Source organism: Protomyctophum bolini (genome assembly GCF_963924005.1).
Source record: "Protomyctophum bolini genome assembly, chromosome: 12".
NCBI lineage: Eukaryota > Metazoa > Chordata > Actinopteri > Myctophiformes > Myctophidae > Protomyctophum > Protomyctophum bolini.
The window spans coordinates 34,898,183-34,921,571 of NC_137873.1; the positions used below are offsets into that span (position 1 = coordinate 34,898,183).

Consider the following 23,389-nt stretch of genomic DNA (forward strand, 5'->3'; position numbering starts at 1 on the left):
GTAAAATGCTGCCATCCTCTGGCATAGTTAGTGCAGGACAGTCAATTGCCACAACAGTTTGCCGCAGTAGCCTGTGCAATTTATTTATTGAACAAAAATATGTATCATAATCCAGGTGAGAAAACGCATCACATAGAATTGTTACATATTGTTACAAAATATTTGAATGAATGAATTATGGATGAATAAATAAATAATACTGTAATAATAATAATAAAAGATAATAATAATAATAAACAGTAGAAAGATACCAATATGTGTGCTGTGTGTGGAGTAAATACACTGAGGGAAAATACTAAATATTACAATTTCTCTCGAGCATGAGAAAACCATGAAAAAACGTGTACAATTATACAATACTACCACCCTCTGGCACCGCCAGTGTATGACATGCCTTTATTATGCCTTCTCCTAATTTATCTAACTAGTAAAATGTATTGCATTTGAATAAAATGTCTCTCTGTGAAGTGTCTTTCTTCTATAATTTACAATATAGTAACTCTAATTATATATAAAGAAGCGTCTTTATGCATGGACGTTCTTCTTTTATTTTTCAATAAAATAGAGGGACATTCATGTTCAGTGTTCACCCGGAAGTATATACTTATTATACTAGTGACAGATTGCTCTCTCAGCAGTAAACATGTCGCCGTCCTTATTTAATTTTGTCGACGCTAGAGACAAATTTACGGTGAGGAAATTACTTAGTTGTCTTACCTGTTGAAAATACGCATTCATGAACAAGTGCCCTTTTTTATTGAGACGATAGCAGCCTGGTTATTTCATTGTGTCTTTGTCTTTTGTGTTGCTCCTCACTATCAGTGCTAATGGCTAAGCTACATTTCCCTCCTCTGCTCACATAAACACACAGGCGTCTACTGCAAATGCTCTGGCGGGCAGAAACAGCAAGCCTCTGATCAACGCTTTCAACCAGATTCCTGGAAAGTAAGTTAACAAACTGAATACAAGAATACTGTCTTAAGCCGCAAGCAAAAATCTGCTAGATGCTATGTGCAAAGTTCCATCCGTCCATTGAGAGCCCATTCGGGAAATTGCCCAAATGGGAAAGTCTGTGTCCTATCTTTGTTCTTTAAAGGTAGGGTAAGTGTAAGTGATATTTTTGGGGTAAAACTAAAAGTGTTTTGTTAAAAGGTTAAATCACTATTGTAATAGTAATCAATCATTGCTATACCTGTTTGTTCAGTAACAGCCAGGACTCTCCCTGTCTCTACAGCTCTTTAATAATCAGGGTAATCAGGGTAGGTAACAACATTTCAGCCAATCAGGAGAGAGTAGCCATGTATGATTTGTCAGCTTACCTTTTAGTGTTTTCAGTTCCAATTTTGCCTGCTCATTTCTTTGTGTCATCATCACTTACAATTCCACTTGATTAATCTGTATCCTGACAGCTGTTTAATACAAAAGCTGGAGACAAATGGAGACTCCTATTACTGAACAAACACTCTATATAGCAATGAGTACCGGTACTATCAGAATATAGAGCTTTTAACACGTATTTTAACCAAATAAATTCACGTACCCTACCTTTACTCACCAGTGCAGCTGGGGGGGGGGGGGGATTGACATGCAGTAAAGGCCGTCAGGATCGGGAGTCGAACCCGCGGCACACTGCCGGACTGGACTACCAGCCAGGCTGCCTGGGTACCCATGAGCCAGGGACCAGGCCAATACATTCAGTTTATTGACAGAAAGTTGCTCTGCATGGTAGATCTTTACAAATAGTCTTGACGGAGACAAAGCGGATAACCCAAGCCATTTAGCATCTAAAGTTGCTTGTGGCTACTGTTAATACATTACGTGTTATTTACCCTCTCCCAACCAGTGAGACGGAGAAGAAAACGACACTTGACCAATCATTGAGGGGCGTTCTGGGAGATCAGATTGTAAGTATTATTTTCTTTTTTTTTTAATTCTTATTTTTGATCTCAGCTGTACACATAATAGATGTGCACTGTGGCACTATGGCTCGTTGGAGATTCTGAGCCAGCATCATTTATTTAATTTTTTCCTGCAGATTGAACAGAAGGCAAGCAGTGAGGATTATCTGTCTCTCATATACCTCAGCATCGATGCAGTTACAGAAGGTAGGATGTTATTGTGGAACAATCATTCCATTTATATTTTAACACTTTGTGAGTGAAATGATCAGGCATGATTCAGTTAAGACTTAAGACATTAATGAAGAGCCCTCTCCATGCAGGTATCTGCTCTGCTACAACTCCATTCGTCCTGTTGGGAGACGTACTCGACTGCTTGCCTCTCGATCAATGTGACAGGATATTCTCCTTTGTGGAGGAGAATGTCGGCACATGGAAATCGGTAAGTTGGCTGCCTAACCCTTAGTTTAGAGGCTTACAGTAAAGGTGTTTGAAGTGTTATCGGGAGATATCCACAGTCATTGTTTCCATTGAAGACCAGATCGAATATCCTGTTTGATTCTATTAAGGTGGCATTCACACCAGAATGCTTTACTGCGATTAAAACGAATCCTGCTGCGTATCGTCGGAAAGTGCACTTCGTTTGGCGGGTGTGAAGGCTCATTCAAATGCTGGTGCGGATCAAACAATGGCATGCAAGTTCGCCAAAAAACGGGGGTTTCGCTTCGCAAGCGCACCGGACTAGAATTCACTGCAGGTGTGAATGCAATCCGCATCAAATGTGAACAGTAAACACAGTTGGAGACGGTTTATCATTGATAAAGTTCCCTGTTGCGTTTCCTTGCTGCGGTTGATGAGCGCAGTGTGAACACAAACGCGGCAAATTAAAAACTTCTCCGCCCATTCGTATCGAGTCTACCGAAGTTGAGGTGAGAATGTGACCTAAATGTGCATTTTTCCTCTACCCTTCAGACTTCCTTCTATACCGCTGGAAAGAATTACTTGTTGAGGATGTGTAACGGTAAGGATAATATTTGTAGACGTTTTCATCACGGTGCATAAATGGAGTAAAGGTAATAATACACATGGTTCATCTCTTTAGATCTGTTGAGGAGGCTGTCCAAATCTCAGAATACAGTATTCTGCGGGAGAATCCAACTGTTCCTGGCTCGTCTCTTCCCTCTGTCTGAGAAATCGGGTCAGTGGTTAATTTGTATACATGGCATTTGATGTGATGAATCGATGTCAGATTCCGAAGCCAATTCACCCTTTGTCAAGTCCCACCCGTGAAATTGTAAATTGTTGAGCCCCTTTCCAAAAATCCTCTCTCTCTCTCTCCATCCACTACCATTGAAATGACGTTTTTCAATTGCTTCATATTGATATTCTGTGCATTACATTTTTATTTTAAACTTGGTGTCAGTAAAAAGAAACATCACCATCATGTGCAGCACACGTTTTCGTTTTTTTTCCAAATGTAATGTTTAAGCAAATTCAACATAAACAATCGGGGACCAATCAGAAGGCTGACAAATAGTGAATTAACCACATGCATCCCAGCATATTCCGGGGGAACATTTGCCTAAAATGGCAGATCTACAAGCTGGCAAAGCATTGTGACGCACGAAGTATAGAAGCAACTCCTGTCCAGTTTACTAAGTATAGACGGTTTAAGTGTTTAATGGGGAGGTGTGCAAGCATTGCCTCCTCAATTAAATATAATGGGTCATAATCCTGCTCCTCATGTAGCTATTTATTCTACTTCTCTCAGGCCTCAATCTCCAAAGCCAGTTCAACCTGGAGAACATCACGGTATACAACAAGAATGAACAAGAGAGCACCCTTGGACAAAAGGTAAACAAACGCCAATGGGTTGAGGCATTTGTGATGGAAATTCATGTTTAAAAAAAAAGGGTCTGTTCATGAACAAGTCAAAAAAGTGTGTCTGCAAGCACTTTTAGTGGTAGTGGCTCACACTCTTTTGTCACTTCATGTTATTTTGCATAATGCAGTGAAATGTGGGCTCTGCATTTAAACCGTCCTCTAAGTATCGGGTGCAGTGGGCACTACGTGGGCAGTGCCTCGGGGGAGCGAGTTAGGAATGCCTTGCTCAGGGACGCGTAGGTCGGGACACAAACCAGGAACCGTCTGTTTCCCAGGCTGCCCCTCTACCCACTCAGCTAAATGTGGTCCACTTACTGGGGTCATTGCTAAGGAACAGAGGAAGTACCAACTGTAAGCAGCCTCAACACGTCAGGTCAACAATACCAGGATGCTCGCTTTGACACCTTCACCCCCCCTATGATTTAAATGTCGTAGACCGAGGAAAGGAACCAACTTCTCTAAAGATTTACAGGAGTAGTATTCTTTATGTACAGAGAAGTGATACAGTTCAGGGTACAAACATAAGGTCAGTGTCAGGGTGGTATTTTATCAGGACAGTAAAAAAACAAACAAGCTTCTACTTTAGCTGGTTTATACAATAGGCTTGTATTCATAATGTTGTAAATCAGTATGAAATACATTTTTCCCATACACGACACTCTTATCAGTACCTTGTTAAACACGTAGGCCCTATATACTTTGTTGTACAACATAAGCCGAAATGGGGGGATCTACAAGCTAGGCGAGCCACATTGTGAATGCATTGTGAGATTGTAGATGGCCTATTTACTCAAATTAAAACTTTGGTCTATGGCAGCACACAGAAGAAAAGGAAGATGGAATGGAGGTAGAAGAGGGAGAGATGGGTGAAGAAGACGTACCTGCACCGTGGTAAGTGGTAGCATCAAAACAAACGGCACTCACAGATCAATGATTCTATTTATCGACGGCAACAACAATGCAATTCAGTTAAAAAGCTGTCATTTTCACTGATATTCTTTGGTTTTTATTGTCATAATCAGACCATTGCAGTTTACCCCATTTTGGGCGGGACACCCTTTTGGTGTTATTATGTTATGGTTTAGCTATTGAAAAATAGCAGATACGAGCTTGTACGTCTGCTATTTTTGAAAAATCGAAGAACGACTGACATGGCAAACATGGCTTTTTCAGAAAACTGTCAGGATGTAGAAGACATTTTTAGAATCTGATCTCGGGTCAAAATGGGTTAAATATTAGGAGACGTCAGTGTCTACATAACTAAAACCATGATCTAAGAATTAGCCATCCATATTTCCTTGCTTTCACATTGGTCCCTTTCTGTCATTCAAAGCTTCTATCTAATGATCTAATCCATTCAACAACATTGATTGAACGTTTGACTTTTCAGTTCCATTCCGATTGACTACAACTTATACAGAAAGTTCTGGACGCTGCAGGACTACTTCAGAAACCCCGTGCAGTGTTACGATAAATTCTCCTGGATGACATTCCTCAAGGTAAAGCCGCTTCCACTCTAGAAGCAAGATCTGTGCTGATGGACATTTTTAGAATCTGATCTCAGGTCAGAATGGGTTAATCAGACCAGTGTGTGTGTGTCCAGTGGAAACCTCGTATGAATCTGATCTCAGGTCAGAATGTGCACTTACAGTAGAGTTGTTCTTTGTCCCGTTCAGTACTCGGACGAGACCTTGGCCGTGTTCAAGAGCTACAAACTGGATGACATGCAGCTGTCTAAGAGGAAGCTAGAGGACCTGAGGACATCTGGTGGAGAACACGTCTACTTTGCCAAGTTCCTCACTAGTGAGAAGGTGAGAACGGATTTATGTAGGACAGTCGGCAATAAACTCCCATAAAGATATTTTTGTTTCTCGTTTTAGTGTTTTCCACAAACCCACCTGGGACTTAAGTCATATGGCTGTGTGTCCTTTAGGTTAGATTGTGATTTATGTGTGTGTGTATTTGGAATGTTATTCAGTTTGTCTCTCGGCTTGGTTGTATAAATGTGAAGCACCTTTCTAACGTTGTTGTGAAAGGTGCCATTCTATACAGTACATTAACCCATTTTCAGATTAAAAAAAGTCTTCTACATCCTGACAGTTTTCTGAAAAAGCTATGTTTCTATATCAGTCGTTCTTCGATTTTTCAAAAAATAGCAGACCTACAAGCTCTATGAGCTTGTAGATTGCTATTTTTCAATAGCTAAAGCATAACATAATGCCAACACCAAAAGGGGTTCCTGCCCCAAAATGGGTTAAGAAAAAGAATGCTTACCTGGTCTTTCTCTCTGTCATGTGTGGTTCTGTCTGGCCTCCTCAAGCTCATGGACCTGCAGCTCAGTGACAGTAACTTCAGGCGACACATTCTCCTGCAGTACCTCATCCTCTTCCAGTACCTCAAGGGCCAGGTCAAGTTCAAAAGGTACCCCGCTGCATGTAGAACAGTAGCCTCGGAAACCCAGACGTTTTTATTTCCAGGGAGGAAAGAAAAGTCTGGGTCTGAGTCCACTTCAATTCGGCATAGAGTAGCAAACATTGCTCACTCTCTGCTGATTTCTGATCGTCTGCACCTTTGTAAAATTGACATACACACGCACACATGGCTCCTCTCTCTCTGTCTAGTCTCATGTCGCGCAGCTGCCTATGCCATAAAAAGCATAGGTGAGTTCTAGGCTAGTAGAACAGTGGTTCCCCAAACTTTTTCACCACTTCTTGTTCTTCTAATTTATGGAATTTCTTAGATCAGATTCTTAGATTTTACATTATTTTATTTTATTTCTTCATGAAGTTACTGGAAAAAAATCATTGAATTTTGGTTTAATACATTAGTTTAGCATTTTTTTTGGGGAATGTTTTTTCAAAATGTTTTGAAATAATAATTCAAAACCAAATTTAGGAAACGGAATATGAGGGGACCCATAACAATGTGTCCGCGGCCCACAAATGGGTCCCGACCCAGTATCTGGAAACCAGTTCTTTTATTTTTAGCAAGCAATTTGGAATATGTTATCTCTGCACTTTACTGAAATCTATTTGCTGCCTCTTACTATCTTTCAGTTCCAGCTGTGTTCTCAATGATGACCAGACTGCGTGGATTGAAGAGACAACCAAACTGGTATACCAGGTTAGTCTTTAATCTTCCTTGCAAATGTCACTGTTGTACACAAGACTGTCATATTGCTGTTTACATTATATTGGTTGTTACGGTATGTACACAAATATGTCAAGGTATTAGAATATACAGTAGATATACGAGTGTGTGTGTATATATATATTTTTTTTAATGTAAATGCTCCAGTCTTGGGGGGGGGGGGGGGGAAAGCAAACTTCAGCTAATGTTCAACTGTTAAACTCTAGCTGCTGAGAGAGATCCCGCCAGATGGAGACCAGTTTGCCACCATGGTTGAGGTAAGTGATGTTGACATGAATGTATCTATTCTAGTGCAATGCATTTGGCCAGCGATGGCATTATGTTTTAGTTCCGTCAGAAGTGATTTGACTTGTTGGTCAACCACCTCTTATATCTCTCACAGCATATCCTGAACACGGAGGAGAACTGGAATGTTTGGAAGAACGAGGGATGCGCAAGCTTTGTCAAAGAGAGGTACGACAACTACTTGGTTTTAGTTTTAATTATGGAAGGTCATTTTAGACATGTGCAAACGTTAAGCCAGCATTTAAGTGCAAGAAACTGTTTGATGATGCCATGCTCTTTGTCTTGATTTCTCTGGCTCCCACAGAACGGTAGAAGACAAACCCAAGAGGCCCACCAGGAAAAGACAAGCTCCGGAAGACTTCCTAGGAAAAGGGCCGGACCGCAAGATCTTCATGGGGAAGTAAGATCTCTCGATGTTACGTGAATACAATTCAAAAACGACCCAATGGGTTCCTGTTGTATGACCCTGTGTGTGTCGTTCCAGTGATGAGCTGACCAGACTGTGGAACCTGAACCACGATAACATGGAGGCCTGCAGTTCAGACAACAGGTCAGTGACGTAGACTTTTATTACGTTGTACAGTTAATCAAAGCACATCTTGTTTAACCCATTTTGACCTGAGATCAGATTCTAAAAATGTTTTAAACAGATTTTGACCCAGGGGACCACCATCCTCACTAAGAGCAACCTGGGGGACCACCACTATTGTGTCGGGTGGGTCCATCATAGACCCACCTGACACAACAGTGGTGGGGGTTCATGCACCATTCCATGGGTTTATCACAGGCTAAAATCATGAGTTGGAACAAAAACAAAATCTAGTTTTCAAAGCATTTTATTACCAGAAAATGCATGGCCAGGGACCACCTGCAATAACTCTGCAGACCACCAGGGGGCCAAAAGACCACAGGTTGAAAACCCATGCACTAGCTAGCATATACAGCCTAGTCTGTACTCTGTAACCGTGCTCGCTCTCCGTTTCTGAAGTTGTTTCATCTCCGTGTGTGAATGTCTTCCATCCAGGGAGTTCATGCCGTCTCTGGACGAGTTCTTTACGGAGGCCATTGAACAGGCCGACCCCGCTAACATGGTGGAGGATGAGTACAAGTATGTCTTCACTTTAAAAGCCCTTGAGTTAGTGTCACACGCAACATACTGTTCCATTAGCCATTACTTTTCAGGAAATGTATTCATTACATCGTTATGAAACACAGACTTAAACCTAGATCTACACCCTCAGAGTGGTATGGTGGAGATGTCATATTGAACTTTTAGTACACTTGAATGACACTGCGCTACAACGAACAGTATAATATAAAAAAAATATGTATAATATATACAGTACATATGTACCGGTAATTATTTCCGACACACACAGTATACATAAAGTATGTGAATGGATGGAGGGAAGGTTTTCGAACCTGACAGTGACGATACAAGTGTCTTTAACTTCAACTTGGGGATAAACATTTTCCTCCTTTCTCCCGGTAAAATCAGGGTTGTGCGAAATTCCAATTACGGTTGGCGAGCTCTACGACTGCTGTCCAGGAGGAGTCCCCACTTCTTTCAGCCCATGCCCCAGAAGTTCAAGAGCCTGGCAGAATACCTGGACAGCATGGTCAGCAAACTGGCCAAAGAGCTGCCGGTGAGCAAAGTTTTTCAATAATATTCCAACTGTGCACTCCAGTACCCAGAGATGTCACAAGACGTTCATATTAATGCTTGCATTCTGATTATTCCTCATCTGTAGAAGGACATCCCCTCGGAGGAGATCAAGACGGGGGAGGAGGATGACGACGAGAACGGAGATAACCTTCTCAAAGAGACCAATGATAGTAAGTTCCCCCTTTCCTTGTTGGTGTCCTTGCACCCCTCAATGTCGTTTCCTCGACCACCTGCCGTTTGTTTATTATGCGGGAGCTGGAGAAAACTTTGAGCCACGGACCATCATTTGATGAGATTTAGACCCAAAACTTAGATGTTTGTCCACAATGCCATGCTGTATTAATGTTGGTACCATAGGAGAGATAACAGGCCAACGTTGATCAAAGTAACAAAGTCTCCAATTATGTAACTTCTTGAGAGCGTATTACCATAACATGAAACCAAATGCAACTTAAATCAAACTATTATAGCTAATTATAGCAGTTAAATGTGGCCTAGCAGCACAAAACAATAAATATCTTGCATCAAATTTATTAAGCAATAAAATAAACTGCAATGCAGGAACACTTAACGCACCAGTGGCATTCCCCTTGATGGCTTGACAGGTTTCGGTCTTCCCGGCTCCAATGTTTGGTTAGTCTTTCAGTTGTTCTGCTTCTCTCCACTGCTGCTGCTCTCATACTGAACAAACACTTCCTGTTTTCTGTGCCTCTCCCCAATCAGTGATTGTCACCAGGTGCTGACTGACCAGTGATTCAATTTAGGCCAATTTGGGGTTTTGACAGCACATGTACTATGTAGATTTCACTGTACTTTTGTCCTCTAAATTTAACACATATTAGTATCAGAGGGTACGTCTCATACTGTAAATGCAGCAGCCATTAAAGTGTTCCCGAGATTGACATTTAAATGAACAAACTATTAAAAAAAGCTTGCATTCACTTAGTATTTTATTTTGGTCCAGGTCCGAGCATGCAGAGCAAGCTGGTGACAAATCTGCAGATGGACGACATTGCAGCCAAACTGGGTGGTCAGTGGAAGACCCTGGCCACACAGCTGGAGATGAAAGCGGCCGAGGTGCGGGAGTTCGAGACGGACAGCGAAGACATAGAGATGCAGGCCAAGCTGCTCCTGTGTGCCTGGCAGGACAGAGACCCAACACAAGCCACCGTGGAGAACCTGGTCGCAGCCCTCAATGCCGCAGGCTTCTCCCAGATCGCAGACAGCCTCAATGAGGCATAAAGATGATTTTGCTAGTCGCCTAATGTTCTTTTTAAATGTAATTTGTTATCTTTTTTTTTTTCAGCTCTAGAAGCAAACATCTAATAAATGTTTTTCCAAGTAATCAGTGAATTATTCCATTGATTGTAAGATGCTTAACCTATTCTGAACGGGAACCCATTTTGGTGTTGGCACTATGTTATGCTTTAGGTATTGAAAAATAGCAGATCTACAAGCTCATAGCGCGCCACCAAGTGGCGCGCTACGAGCTTGTAGGTCTGCTATTTTTGAAAAATCGAACAACTGACATTTTTTTAATCTGATCTCAGGCCCGCGGGCCACATCAGGCCCGCGGGACCATTATGACTGGCCCACCAATGAAAATCTAAAAAAAATCTGGAAAATGAAATAAAAATAAATCTGAATGAAGTTATCTTTAATTACATTATTATAAGTAATACTATTAGAGTTGTACTATTACTCGAACGAAAATAAAAGCTTGGGGGGGGGGGGGGGGGGGGGGAGATGCAATGCAAATGAAAGACATATACTGTGTATCCCTATTCCCTGACATAATTTTATAGCTAAACGGACAGAATTCTATTTTATTTGAATGATGAAACCCAGCTGCCATTAATAGTTGGAAATGGAAATTGCGGAAATGGAAATTGCGGAAATGGAAATTGCGGAAATGGTAATTGCAGAAATGGTGGAAATGGAAATTGCGGAAATGGTAATTGCGGAAATTGCTCTTCACTTATAGCTATCTATTTTCAGGTAGATTGTTTTATTTTACTCAGTCAGCCATATCACTACTCTTTTTCATGAAAAAGGTCATAGCTGGGTAATCTATTTTCAGGCAAATTGTGTTTATTGTATTTTATTTTACTCAGCCATAACTATTTTCTGTTAACCAACTTGCTGGCTGGCAGGCAGGCAGACAGCTACTCATAGACAGGCAGACAGACAGACAGCTACTCATGGAGAATTGGACAGGCAGGCAATCAGACAGCTACTCATAGACAGGCAGACAGACAGCTACTCATGGAGAATTGGACAGGCAGGCAGACAGCTACTCATGGACAATTGGACAGGCAGGAAGGCAGACAGCTACTCATGGACAATTGGACAGGCAGACAGCTACTCATAGACAATTTGGTAATTTTAAATTGGTAATTTTATCTACTGGCCCCTGGCCCCTTGCCATTTTTGTAATGTGGCCCACAGGTAAATCTATTTGAGTATCCCGGCATCAGACCATTGTGTGTCCAGTGGAAACCTCGTATGAATCTGATCTCGGGTCAGAATGGGTTAAGAAAAGATAAGTCACACATTTGGTATAACAGTTTATTTTCACCATCTATGAAAACCCACCAGTCAAGTTATTACAGAGTGGAAGGTTAGACGTTTAACATTGGGGGCAATGTGACTGGGAGAACTGCATGAAGAGAGTGAAGCATAGCATCATGTCAGAGCAGCTGTGTGAACTCTGAAAATCATTTCCAACAAGGACATCATGCAAGGCTCGTCAAACCTCAGTCCCGAGTTTGAGTTTTGAGCTTGGACTCTACTCGCATCATCCAAAGCCCACATTTTGAGAAAATGAGGGGACAGCACCTCATAGCATGTCAAGCAGAGCTGATGCAAGCCAGAAAATCTAAACTAGGAAAACAGAATTATCCAGAGACCCAATAAGTGACGAAGAGTCTTAAACAGTGTTAAGATCCTTCATAATGCATCCAATTTGAAGAGATGCAAGCCTGGATGCGTCCAAGTACAATAACTTGGCCACACATTTCTGTACAAACTGGTTTACTTTGATTCTATGACATGAGCACCTTTTATCGAAGGCTTTAAAAAATATACAATGTGTATAAAACATTTAATGAAACCTGCAGAACAAGACAAACGCCTCCATGGATCCAGGATCCTCCTTTCCCCAAATCTCTAATCATAAACTGGTAAGAATACTCAACTCCGTTTTGATGGAGAAATGTGTTTTACAAGTATCCGTGGCAGTTATAAAAACGGCAACAAAAAAAAAAGTTATGGTAATCAAATTTGAAAGACAACCCAGGTTTATTGCACATCTATGCAGACAGTGCTTGGAAATGGCATTTTTGTATGCATGTAGGATGTCGTTTCTGGTTCTATTTTAGAGCTCTTGCATTTTCTTTTTTTACTGTTCCTCTTCAAGTATTTCCAGCCGCCGGGGTCCGTAGAGTAGAACGTATGCTATATGCCAGTCTCCACCACCGGACAGCCGCAAGATGTCTTCTGGAGACACCACGCTCACCTTGTCATCGTCAAACTTAACCCACTCATCTGTAGGACAGAGAAACCAATTACTTTCTATAGGTAGTACAGACTAGAGGCATGACATTTCTACTATGATACTTGTGTTTTCTGTTAGGGTTTCTATGTCAACAGGACCCCTACATTAATATGTATTTGGCCATGGGACCGCAATCTGACAATATTTTGTATTTTCGTTTAATATATATATTTCTTTTCAGGACAGATCTCTCTGGGGACTTTTGAGTGGACCCCTAGAGATTGCCGGACTTGATTTTCTTTAATTTTTTATCAGTGCTATTGAACACCCTTTGTGTCTGTGTGTTGGTTAAAAACATATTGAGACAATGAAAAGTAGGGATGCACGATAATGGTTTTTTGAAACAGATACTGATAAATAACTTCATGCTTCTCAAGACCGATACGGCGATACTGATAGTTAATGAAAATATATAGACACATACATAAAAAAAATACTAGTTGAGTAACGGTACATTTAACATAGCTTTGACCTAAGCATTACATTTTATACCCATTACACGATGGGTGCTTTGTCAGCAAATACCATCAGCAGATGAAACGAATAATCATTTCGCATAACTGCAAGCATATGAAAATACATGAAATAAAAAATATATATTCAATATATTATTATCTGAGCTATTAATAATGTTATCGGGACGATAATTATTATGTCATAATTCCTGCTATCGGGACGATAATTATTGCGCATCCCTAGTAAAAAGTAACCTGACGCTGCCAGATGAGGGCGGTATTGCGGAAACATATTCCCCAACACAACACTCATCTGGGATCTCTGACGGAGTTGAGCCCTGAGTCAGATCTGCTTCGTACCGAACCAATCAGCGTGAGCTAAAGGCGGGATGCGGATGTGACGGTATATAGACACGTCGATATGATTGGTTGTGTTTGCACGCCCACACGGTGATAGACAGACGCTCCCATCCAATCATCTACCATGTATCTTGAAAAAAAGGAACAGCCCCGTCATCGAATTTGCTTCCGCGATCCCAGATCCAAATAAGCTGTGAAACAAATTTGTGTAGCAAGCTTTTTGGATCTGGCAGCGTCAGGTTAAGTAAAAAGCGCTTCAGACAAAATCTTAAACCCGTCTGCTAAAACAGCCAACTCCACCACCTCTGCCACTCTCATGCAAGGTAATTGACAATTTATAAATTCACAACACCAACTTTGACGAGGCAGTATTGCTTTGCTTTCTCATTTTCCTGAAAAAAGTATATTTTTCATTTTCTGGAAAAAAATGAACATTTTGGAGTTTCTTCCTGACAAGCAGAGAGATAAACTAAAGATTACCTTCTTTCCTCTTGACCCAGCCCACATAGTGACCTGATGAGCTGGAGCGACCTTGGTGTGTCAGCACCGCCTGTAGGTCATAGTAGCCACTGTTGTTGGAACCGAGGTCTGTAGGGAACAGAAGAGCGTCGTTACAACACGTTGTGCTCCCCCGAGCTTATAGAACACAATATTAGCTCTATAGGGGACATACAGGTATAGCAACATGGGAGCACCAATGTAACCAACCTACCGTCAGGGAAGCCGAAAGGTTCATATTTTACTGCTTTCGTTGTTGTGACTGGTTTCTTCAACTATTGCAAGAAAAACAGCAAAAGGTTGTGACACCATTCAAAGCCAAAATTACACTTGCATAGACATAAAATGGCAAATGTGATTATAAGAGCTGGGACGTATTTAAGCCAGTCTTACCTGGTCCTTTTGCTGCCCCTGTTTCTCCAGCGTCTTCTCCTCCACCTCCTTAAACTTTGACCTGGTTTTCTCCATTTTCTCCTGGAGCTCAGAAGTGCACAGCTCGTAGACATCCAGCATGAGGGGGAACTTGACATCCTATTGAACCAGACGGTGATATTTCAGCTTTAAAAAAACTCTTTAATTCTGAATTTGGAGCTCCACTCATTTTCAAACCTCACAAATATAAAAAAAACACCAACCTTAAGCACTTTGGCATTGACAGACTCCTTCTCTTTGTAGAAAAAACGGACCATCTGAACAGTCAGGTAGGCAGGGAGACGGCAGACTTTTGACTGGGAGGATGCAAACAAGACAAAACCCCTTCAAATAAATAAGATACATTTGGGTCGTTTGATCTGTCAAGTCAGAGATCGATATTGACCTATTTTCTTTTTTTCATTTTATAATCAACTTGGGCATGATAAAGAAGCTTACAGATTTTATATATAAGGCATTTCTCTCCAAAGATGGGGACAGCTTCGTGATTTCTTCCTGCAGTCTCTAGGGGGGGAAAGAAACACATTAGATCTTGTTACTATGGAGATAGACATACCAGTGTGTGTGTGTGTGTGTGTGTGTGTGTGGTCTTGTCACACTAGAGACGAGCAAAAATATAGCATCTATTCCAACTGCCAGAAGTGGACATGATGCATCTCGCTGGATGCGGCTCACAGCCATTAAATTGGATACAGCACAGAAACCATAAACCTCCCCAAGCGTGATACTTACCAGCCTCAGTCCCGTGGCAAGGTATTTCACCTCCTGGTTGATGAAACAGCTGATCTGAAGCTGGCTCTCCTTGCCCTTCGTTTGCTCCTCTTCCTCAGACTCTGTGCACTTCATACTGAGTACAAGAGGGGTTAAGAAAAAGACAGACAGATGGCTACATTCAACCGCTGATGTATCATTAGGGCTCTATAGTGGTACTAATAATAATTAAAAAAAATTACCCAGTAAAAAACACATTGAGACTGAAGTCTCTTTTACAAGTGTGAACTGGCCAAGACAAGAGGCAAAAATAAGTGACACAGCCAGTAACAAAAACAATACAAAAAAAAACAGGACAGACATACAATGCTCATAAATACAGTACCGAAGAAGCTCAAAGGGAGAACAGGAACGTTCTTTTGCTTCTTACTAAGACTTATCTTTGATAGTTATCCATTTAGCAGCAAGGCATGCCTCACCGGTTTTTACTTAAGTGCTGAGAATAGCCTTAGCCATTTGTGTATTTTTCACAAAAGTTATTTTCTCCACCCATACATAACCCGCCTATGAGACTGCAAACAACCTATCTGCATTATCATTCACTCGATACATGGTAGCCGTCTCCAGTTATTGCAGAGGTAACGGAAGTACCTTGTGCAAACATAGCCCCAAGTGTTTCACTTCAAAAGGGCCTTCTGTGCTCCAATGGCTATATACAAAAACACCACAGTTTAAAAATGTAATTCGCCGGGTTCAAACATAATTCAAATGTCCAAGTCAAACACAAATCTGATTAAGGATACGAGGTTTCAAATTCCACACCGAAATACTGGTCAATGAAGTTCTTCTTTGTAGCGGCAGCGACAGTTCCACCCTCGGACTCGGTCTAGGGAGAATAAAAAGGTGGAAATGTTCAATACACTCTCATTTCTTCTACATTACCAATACCTTGCTCATCCATTATTATAATATAGCTGTATATTAACACATTCTTTACGGGAACCACTTTTTAGCTCCAGCTTTTAGGTCTGCTATTTTTTTAAGATCGTGAAAATGTGGCGCAAATCTTTGAATATATATTCTTTCACAGCAAATGTTTTAACTGAAAACCTTGCTTCTGGGGAGGTCCATGGAACAACATATTTTCAGATGGGGGTCCGGCAGCCAATTTCATATAATTCCGGGGGTCCTTGACATGAAAATGTTTGAGAACCACTGACATAGAAACATGGGTTTTCCCAGAAAACAGGTCTAAATGGGTTTTTAATAAAGAGATGCTTTGTTTACCTCCATTGGAGTCTCTGGCTCTGCTGGCTCTAGCTTCTGCTGAAGGACTCTCATCATCTGCAACCAGCACTCGTTGGCATCCTGACAGAACACAAAAGGGAATACGGTCATAGAAATGGATTCGGTTGCACTCCCGTCACTCAAATAGTAGTAGCCATCTTTGTCTCTAATCAGAAGTTAGAGCCTTCTGGGTGCTGGTGGTGGGCGTAGGAACACTGGTAGTGGAGATGAGTTCCTTACCTGCTGGAGGTACTGGCCCTGGTCTCCCTTCTCTGCAAACTGCGGAAAGGCCATGTGAAGGAATTGCAGCAAGATGATGGGTGGGAGGCTGGAAGACGTCTTCTCCATGGTGTCGTACAGGTCACGAAGGGCTGAGGATGAGAACAGAATAATCACTCTTGCACTTTTACATTCTATATTGTATACTATATATATATATATATATTGTTAATCTAGGAATTCCCTCTAACCTGCCGTTATATACTGGGATGGTGCATTAGCTCCTGAAGATCTCAGAGCACCCGCGTACCTGTTAGGTGGAGAAAAGGAGACAATTTCGAGTGCAGTCATTGGTTAGACCAGTCTATAGTCCTACAACCTATCTCACAAAACCCTAACCTCCCACAGGGCAGCACACCTAAACCGAACCTTAACCCTCTCCCAACGCTTAACGCACCCCTCACCAACCTTAAACCGGTCGTCTTAACGCACCCCTCACCAACCTTATGTCTAACCAATGACTATTGACTAGTCTAAACTAAACTACCGGTAAGTATGCACCCCACCATTTCAGCAGGAAGAGACGCATGAAATTAACCATGTCTGACAAGAAGTGTAGAACTGAACACAAGAGGCCCTAATTCTGAAATGAACGTATGACAAGAGTGGAACTGGAGAAGGAATAGAACCGGGTCCCCCAGGATATATATTGAGGGAACTGCTGTGGAAGTATGGGGGTGAGGGGAGCTCTACCGACGGCCAATTTGGACTTGTTTTCGGTGGGTGATTGGCCTCCAAAAGAGCTGCGCAGATACCCATCGCGTTTGTGTTATTCATTGACGGGATCTCGAGGCGCAGTTGTGGAAGATCGGGTTAAGGGTTACGGAGAGCTGAGGACTGCAGTGCTTTTTGCAGTGTGGTCCTCCTGATGACATTGGTTAAGTGACCTCCAGATCTCTCTGACTGGATCCGTTGCAGCAGAGTGTGAAGCAGCTGGGATGAGCTTCAGCATCTCTAAATCTGATTCTCAGCAGAAAACTGATGCATTGCCCATTCTGGGTAGGGAATGAGTCCTGACTCCTGACCCCATATGAACGATCTGTAATGAGTTTTCTGTACCATACCGTTTTGATGAAAAGAAAAAGGCAAAGCTCTTGATCTACCAGTCAATAATCGTTCCTACTCTCGCCTATGGCAATGAAATGCAGGTCATGAACCGACCGAACAAGATCGTGGACACAAGCTGTCAAATGGGTAACAGGGTTCACTCAGGATGGTGGGACAGCCACCATCCTCCCAGAGTGGTGCTCCTTTGCATAGAAAGCAGCCAGGTGGTTTGTGCATCAAGTAAGGATGCTTCCTGGTCCCCTCCCCAGGGACGTTTTCCAGGCAGGCGCTGGTAAGAGGTCACCGTGCAGACCAAGGACCAGGTGGGGAATTATATCTCCCTGCTTGCATTGGGAACGCATACCAGGCAGGTCTGGCTGATGTGGCAGGGGAAAAGGTCATTAGCCTGAGGAAGGTCGCAAGACCGAAACGTTGCTCTTTAAAAAATAAATGCTCTTGAACCTGACAAGTGGCGGTGTCCCTCCTTTCTCCTACGGTGTAACCACCGCGTCCAGTCATGCATGGACTTACGACGGAAAACTGTACATTCATCAAGCGGTTTTCAAAAATACTGCAGAGTACCAAAAACATGTACAACCCAATGTATGCCAATTTACACCGGCGTTGCATACAAAAAGGAAATCTACAAGCCAACACCGCAGTATACACAAAAACATTGATACCAAGACTGATAACACGATTAATTTGATGAAACACATTAACATATAATAATAACATTTAATAATAGGAGCAAAACATTGGTCCATGTTTGACAAGAAAAAGCACTGTACATTTCAACAGTACCCACAGATCGCAAAATAAATACATCTAGGCTTTGCATACATTTTCGGATAAACACATTTTAGAAGAAACCCTACCTTCTGAGTGCATCTTTGAGCTCTGGCACAGAGCGCAGACACTGCACTGTGGCATTCATGTAACAGGTGTTGCCCAGGTTTGTCAGCCCACAAGGCAGCTCCAGCTTTGGACCATAGAAAAACAAGGGGTTAGTTCTTCTATTTAATAAGAGGAAACAGCATCTTCATTTCCTTTTTATTAACTTTCATAAGGCTCACTATGGGAACAACAAGAGTAAAGGGCCCAGCAATAGCCACACCGCCCACTATTTAGGGTGACAGACTCTGTCCTAGTCCTACCCCTAAGCTCTGAGCACAGGGATTGTTCCGAATTCTCTATCTAGCTAGAGAGAGAGACTCCATACCCGAACTTCTCATCATAGAAGACAGCGGTAAACTTTTCTTTTAGCAGCCTCTAGAGCTCATGCTGCTCCTTACACTCGAATAGAAAATGACTGAAGGATGGAGCTAGAGGAAAAGCTCCATGTTGCTCCCTGGAAGGAAAGAAACACCATGCGCAATTGAGACCAAGGAAGCTGAACACGGAAGTGTTGGCTGCATATAGCACATGCTTCCTAACCTCATTTAATTAACCTTGGGTTCTTCCAAGAAACAGAATGCACTTCAATCTTCCCCTTAAAAATCAGTAGGGTTCATTCCTTCTGAGCACATTCCTTTTCATGGCAAAGTGTCCATTAGATTTTGAGATAGTGTGTGGGGAAATTGGAAATTATGGTCTAAAGGTGGCACAAAAGGAAAGGTAATTTCTCATTTGGTCGCCAAAATCATTGCGACTATCGTCCAGGGAGCACGTATGCATTGTATTTCAAGAAATATTCTAAAGCACCAACCACCAACCAATCAGAATATAAACAAACCAGCAGAAAACCAGATGAAGAAAATGTACAACAGAATATAAATAGTCATGTAAAACAGCATCGTAAACCATATAAGGTAGGTCATAGTAAGAATAAGCCTAATCCAATTAAGACCTATTCCAATTTTAGACAAATTATTGAAAATGTAGGAAAAAGTCTCCTCTCCACCTTAATCTAGTAACCAAAACTCTCTATTGGACTTTTGTTTTAGAGATTTGCAACACATGGCAGATAATAAGAGCATTCATGGTCAAGCAGTTCAGGTGGTTGTGAACCTTGTTTAGTCTGATACCAAAGCATTTTTGTGGTTAGGCCGAAACTGGCACCAACGCACCGGTTTTAAAGGCATAGCATAAAGTTGTTAAAAGGGCGCAAACATTGTAGTGGTAACTAGCTAATCAAATGAAGGTAGAGAGGTGCATTTGTCTGAACAAACCTAAAACCACTAGATGTTAAAAAGCAGCTGCTGTGAAGGTGGCACCTGTAGTCATTAATCAGGCTAAAGCTCTGAAGCATGTACATGATAATATGAATAGTTCTATAAATACTTAAATAGCCTCCTATGTATTGTAAACAGCTTCATCAAAATATTGTCTTAGAAAGACATAGAGACAAAAGATATAGACGTATAATCCATCCGGTAAACCTTTACATTAACTCACCGCTGATGCTAGCTGTTCCTCGGTCATGTCCTCCACGAACATGGGTCGGACAGCCGGCTCCTCGGGCAGGGCTTCGGCGGATCCCATCATCAACAGGGTCATTCCCTACAAGAGACATTCATCTTCACTTTCAATGGCCAGCACTCAGCTTGCTCCCAATTAAATCGGGACAAACACAAAACACTTAAAAATCCGCTATTCACTCACATTTTTCAGCTTGATGTTGCCCCACTCATCGTCCTACAACAGAAGTACAGACATATATATATATTAGCACATATTGTCCATTAAAATACTACAAGACCGAAGTCCCAAGCTAAGCATGCTCTACTGACTAGTAGTTACTTAAAAGTGTGTCATTGTAGATTTTTGTCATGGGTGTTAAGGAATGATGGGTGCATTATATTTGTAATGTGAAACCTATTGCCCATCTCCGAGTGAGGCTGCATACAACCAGTGATGTAAATAGGTTTTCAAAGTAATGGGTCCCAGGACTCATTGCATGGTCATTTAGATGGGTCCCAGGGACATTGTACGAGTCCTACTTCAACAACGTTAAGTGTACAGTACTGAGTACAGTATTGCATCCCCGGAGGGTGACATGACTGCGTCTTTTCTCAATGTAGCGCGTCTAAGGATGCAGGCTATTTGCATCACCGTTATACGTCTTCATTGTTACCTTTAGAGTGCCTCCCTTCACCATGACCTTCTGTCTCTCTGGCTGAACTCCTGACAGGGCAAACAGCTGAGCCTTGAACACCATGGGCGGCTCTTCTGTGTTCAGCTCAACTCCATCAAACTTCTCCTTACCCCATTTCACATTTACTAAAAAATACACACACACACACACACACACACACACACAGACACACAGATACACACACAGTTACAGCACAGGTTATTACTTTAGTTAGCTTCCAAAATAATATGCAGAATGGCGGAATTCAAATGTTATCAAACCATGATGACACAGCATAATACTGTACGTAACTGTTGCATACAAGGCAACAGAAACGAACGCAGTACAAAAGTGCTCAGATGGTTTCCTATTAGCTATGGCTCTAAAGTTAAAGATGACAGCTGGTATGTGTAGCTAATACTTTGATATAACTACTAAACCAATTTGGAAGACGTTCTAACTTCTGTTGGCAATATCATGTTGGCTAACAAGCAAACAGTCAGTCATTTGACTCGTTTGTCTTGCATACTTTACTTGCTAGTAGAAACATGTACTACTAACTCTTCTTGATCTGATATCATTATATAAATGTACTGCTAGAGAAGCAGGTAACGCGGCAGCAATGTGTTGACATTATTAGCTATAAACAAGTTGACAACTAGCCAGCTAGCTAACTAGCTTGCCGCTAAATCAGTTTCCTAGCAGAAGGCGCCAGGCTAACGCAGACTACTCCACTCATTTGACGCAGTTAGTCAGTAACACTGATTAATGTTATGATGAGAACATCATAATTTGGTATTTTAACTTTAGTGCACATCTTCCTCATAGTGATTCCTCCAAGACGGCCTGGCTAGCTTCAGCCTGCTAACAGTCCAGTGTTGCTAACGCTAGCCAACATGCGAAAACACTTGACTTAAAAACACGTGTGAGGTTTTATACATAATATCCCAGCGAATGTGGTGCGTCAATACCATCCTACCTGTAAACACTGGCATGTTTGGCCACTTTTGTTTCCTTCAGCTCTCTTTTGACAGACTGTCCACCGGGGCGCGAATGTGTGTGTGTGTGTGTGTAGTTGACTTGGCTGCGAACTTCATTCATACAGAATGACGCTGCAACAACACACGCTGAACACTGATCCACGACCACGCGCTCTGGGATTGACTAGCAGGAATGCGTATCGAGTCGATCTAGGGATCGAATACCCCACCTGACAGTCACCTGACAGCCAATAAAAAAAAAAAACCTTTTCAGAAGGCAAGCAACTTAAGGTGCATATGATATTATATCAGTGGTTCTCAAACTTTCTGTTTAATTTCAACCCCCATATTAATTTTGATTTGGAACCCCCTCAAGGAATCCTTTGGACCCGAATTCTTTAAACACCTGATTAATGACGAGCAGTGAGCACAGCCCATCCAGTTTATCGAGTTAGATTTAGACTCTCGTATATGTATTTATCGATTCTGACATTTTAGAGTCTAAATCTTTATATCTATGGGTTGAACTTGAAGAACTTTTATATTTTACTAGCCATGGTTCACATGACGCCATGACGCTATGTTTCAGGGCTAATATTTTACAGTTATTCTATCATAATATTATTCTAAGCATGTGTTGTTAACTTATGTGACCATGTGGTGGCGTGGTCTCACAAGCATCTGCAGAGTTAAGTTCCCAATACAAAGTCTCATGCACAAAATAATTATTTATAAAGTGGGAAATTTGGTGCGTGTGTGTGTGTGTGTGTATATATATATATATATATATATATATATATATATATATATATATATATATATATATATATATATATATATAAATAATTATGTTTTTTTATTGGCATGAAATATTTTCTATATTACATTCATTATAAGGGGATATAACAACCTACGGCAAATATTTCACAATTTCATTATGCAAGCATTAGTTCTCGCACAAAAACACTAAATTCGGCCATAGCCACCCCAAAAGTGATGACTTCATCACATTTGTGATGACTAGTGATAACCATCTGGTCAGTTTTATCCAATCAGGAGAGAGTACCCATTTATAATCAGCTTCAATTTTATAGTGTTCCATTTCCAATTTTGTCTGCTAATTTATTTTTGTCATCACCATCCGATTATCCTAGATTCAGTGAGTTCTCTACGCCGATTGGCTAAAATGGGTATGCCGACCTGAAAAAGCATTTTCTGTTCAATCTGTTGACTGCTGGAGCTTGAGAGACAGAGAGACTCCTGTTACTGAACAAACACTTGATTACTATCAAAATATAGCTATTTAAAACTTATTTTAACAAAACAATATCACATACTGGACTTGTAAACATCCCCTGACATTTTTGTTTCCACTGCTGTTGTACCCATACTCTCTCACCTAAATGTCTCAATAGAAGAAGAGCAGGGAGACAAGTTATAACATATACTCTAGTCTAGTGTCTGTCCAGCTTTATCGAAGATATCCAATCTGTAAGCTTTGCCACAGGTTGTCAGTTTATAGATCTGCTATTTTTCAAACAGCCAAAGTATAGTACTTGTAGCCTAGTGTACAATACTTGATACTGTATGTACTTAAAGTTAATTACACCTTCCACCACTGCCAATAGAATACATGATGTATGTTAGGAACAACAATTAAAGTCTTGATTTTAAATGACACAAAGAATAGCCCTTCCATATACATAGCCTGGCCCTACTGTACGTGTTGTCTTTGTTGAAAATGAACATTTTCATGTAAAACTGAGGATTAAATTAGTCTAATCAGTGTGAATCATTAGGACATGGACTGAAGTAGGGATAGGTT

At 41.3% G+C, this 23,389-nt stretch overlaps 2 protein-coding genes across 2 annotated transcripts; one reads left to right on the top strand and one right to left on the bottom strand.

Annotated features, from left to right (window-relative positions):
- Positions 1-596: 596 nt before the first annotated feature.
- thoc1 (THO complex 1) lies at positions 597-10,228 on the top strand. The gene is made up of 21 exons (XM_080778822.1): positions 597-691; positions 872-945; positions 1,844-1,904; positions 2,036-2,105; positions 2,222-2,340; positions 2,871-2,919; positions 3,001-3,096; positions 3,670-3,752; positions 4,600-4,673; positions 5,173-5,281; positions 5,459-5,593; positions 6,103-6,203; positions 6,839-6,905; positions 7,139-7,189; positions 7,315-7,385; positions 7,522-7,617; positions 7,702-7,767; positions 8,242-8,325; positions 8,716-8,863; positions 8,969-9,053; positions 9,848-10,228. The coding sequence occupies exons 1-21, from the start codon at positions 644-646 to the stop codon at positions 10,123-10,125; spliced, it is 1,965 nt and encodes a 654-aa protein (XP_080634948.1). The 5' UTR covers positions 597-643; the 3' UTR covers positions 10,126-10,228.
- Positions 10,229-11,443: 1,215 nt separating this feature from the next.
- usp14 (ubiquitin specific peptidase 14 (tRNA-guanine transglycosylase)) lies at positions 11,444-21,697 on the bottom strand. Its single transcript, XM_080777685.1, has 16 exons — positions 21,564-21,697; positions 20,585-20,730; positions 20,113-20,145; positions 19,906-20,010; positions 18,387-18,490; positions 16,653-16,711; positions 16,423-16,553; positions 16,183-16,263; positions 15,699-15,781; positions 14,917-15,031; positions 14,623-14,688; positions 14,388-14,480; positions 14,146-14,283; positions 13,967-14,027; positions 13,735-13,842; positions 11,444-12,429 (listed from the first exon to the last, which is right to left on the bottom strand). Exons 1-16 carry the CDS (start codon positions 21,577-21,579, stop codon positions 12,284-12,286), a joined length of 1,485 nt encoding a protein of 494 aa, XP_080633811.1. The 5' UTR covers positions 21,580-21,697; the 3' UTR covers positions 11,444-12,283.
- Between the last annotated feature and the right edge of the window lie 1,692 nt (positions 21,698-23,389).

What these genes read in the sequence shown, in the direction of transcription:
- thoc1 (XM_080778822.1), top strand. Translation starts at nt 644, where the DNA reads ATGTCGCCGTCCTTATTTAATTTTGTCGACGCTAGAGACAAATTTACG. An exon ending in CCCTCTGTCTGAGAAATCGG is followed by an intron (nt 3,097 to 3,669) that starts GTCAGTGGTTAA and finishes TACTTCTCTCAG; the next exon opens with GCCTCAATCTCCAAAGCCAG. An exon ending in GGCCAGGTCAAGTTCAAAAG is followed by an intron (nt 6,204 to 6,838) that starts GTACCCCGCTGC and finishes ACTATCTTTCAG; the next exon opens with TTCCAGCTGTGTTCTCAATG.
- usp14 (XM_080777685.1), bottom strand. An exon ending in AGGAACAGCTAGCATCAGCG is followed by an intron (nt 18,491 to 19,905) that starts GTGAGTTAATGT and finishes TATGGTCCAAAG; the next exon opens with CTGGAGCTGCCTTGTGGGCT. An exon ending in ATGCCTTATATATAAAATCT is followed by an intron (nt 14,481 to 14,622) that starts GTAAGCTTCTTT and finishes GCATCCTCCCAG; the next exon opens with TCAAAAGTCTGCCGTCTCCC.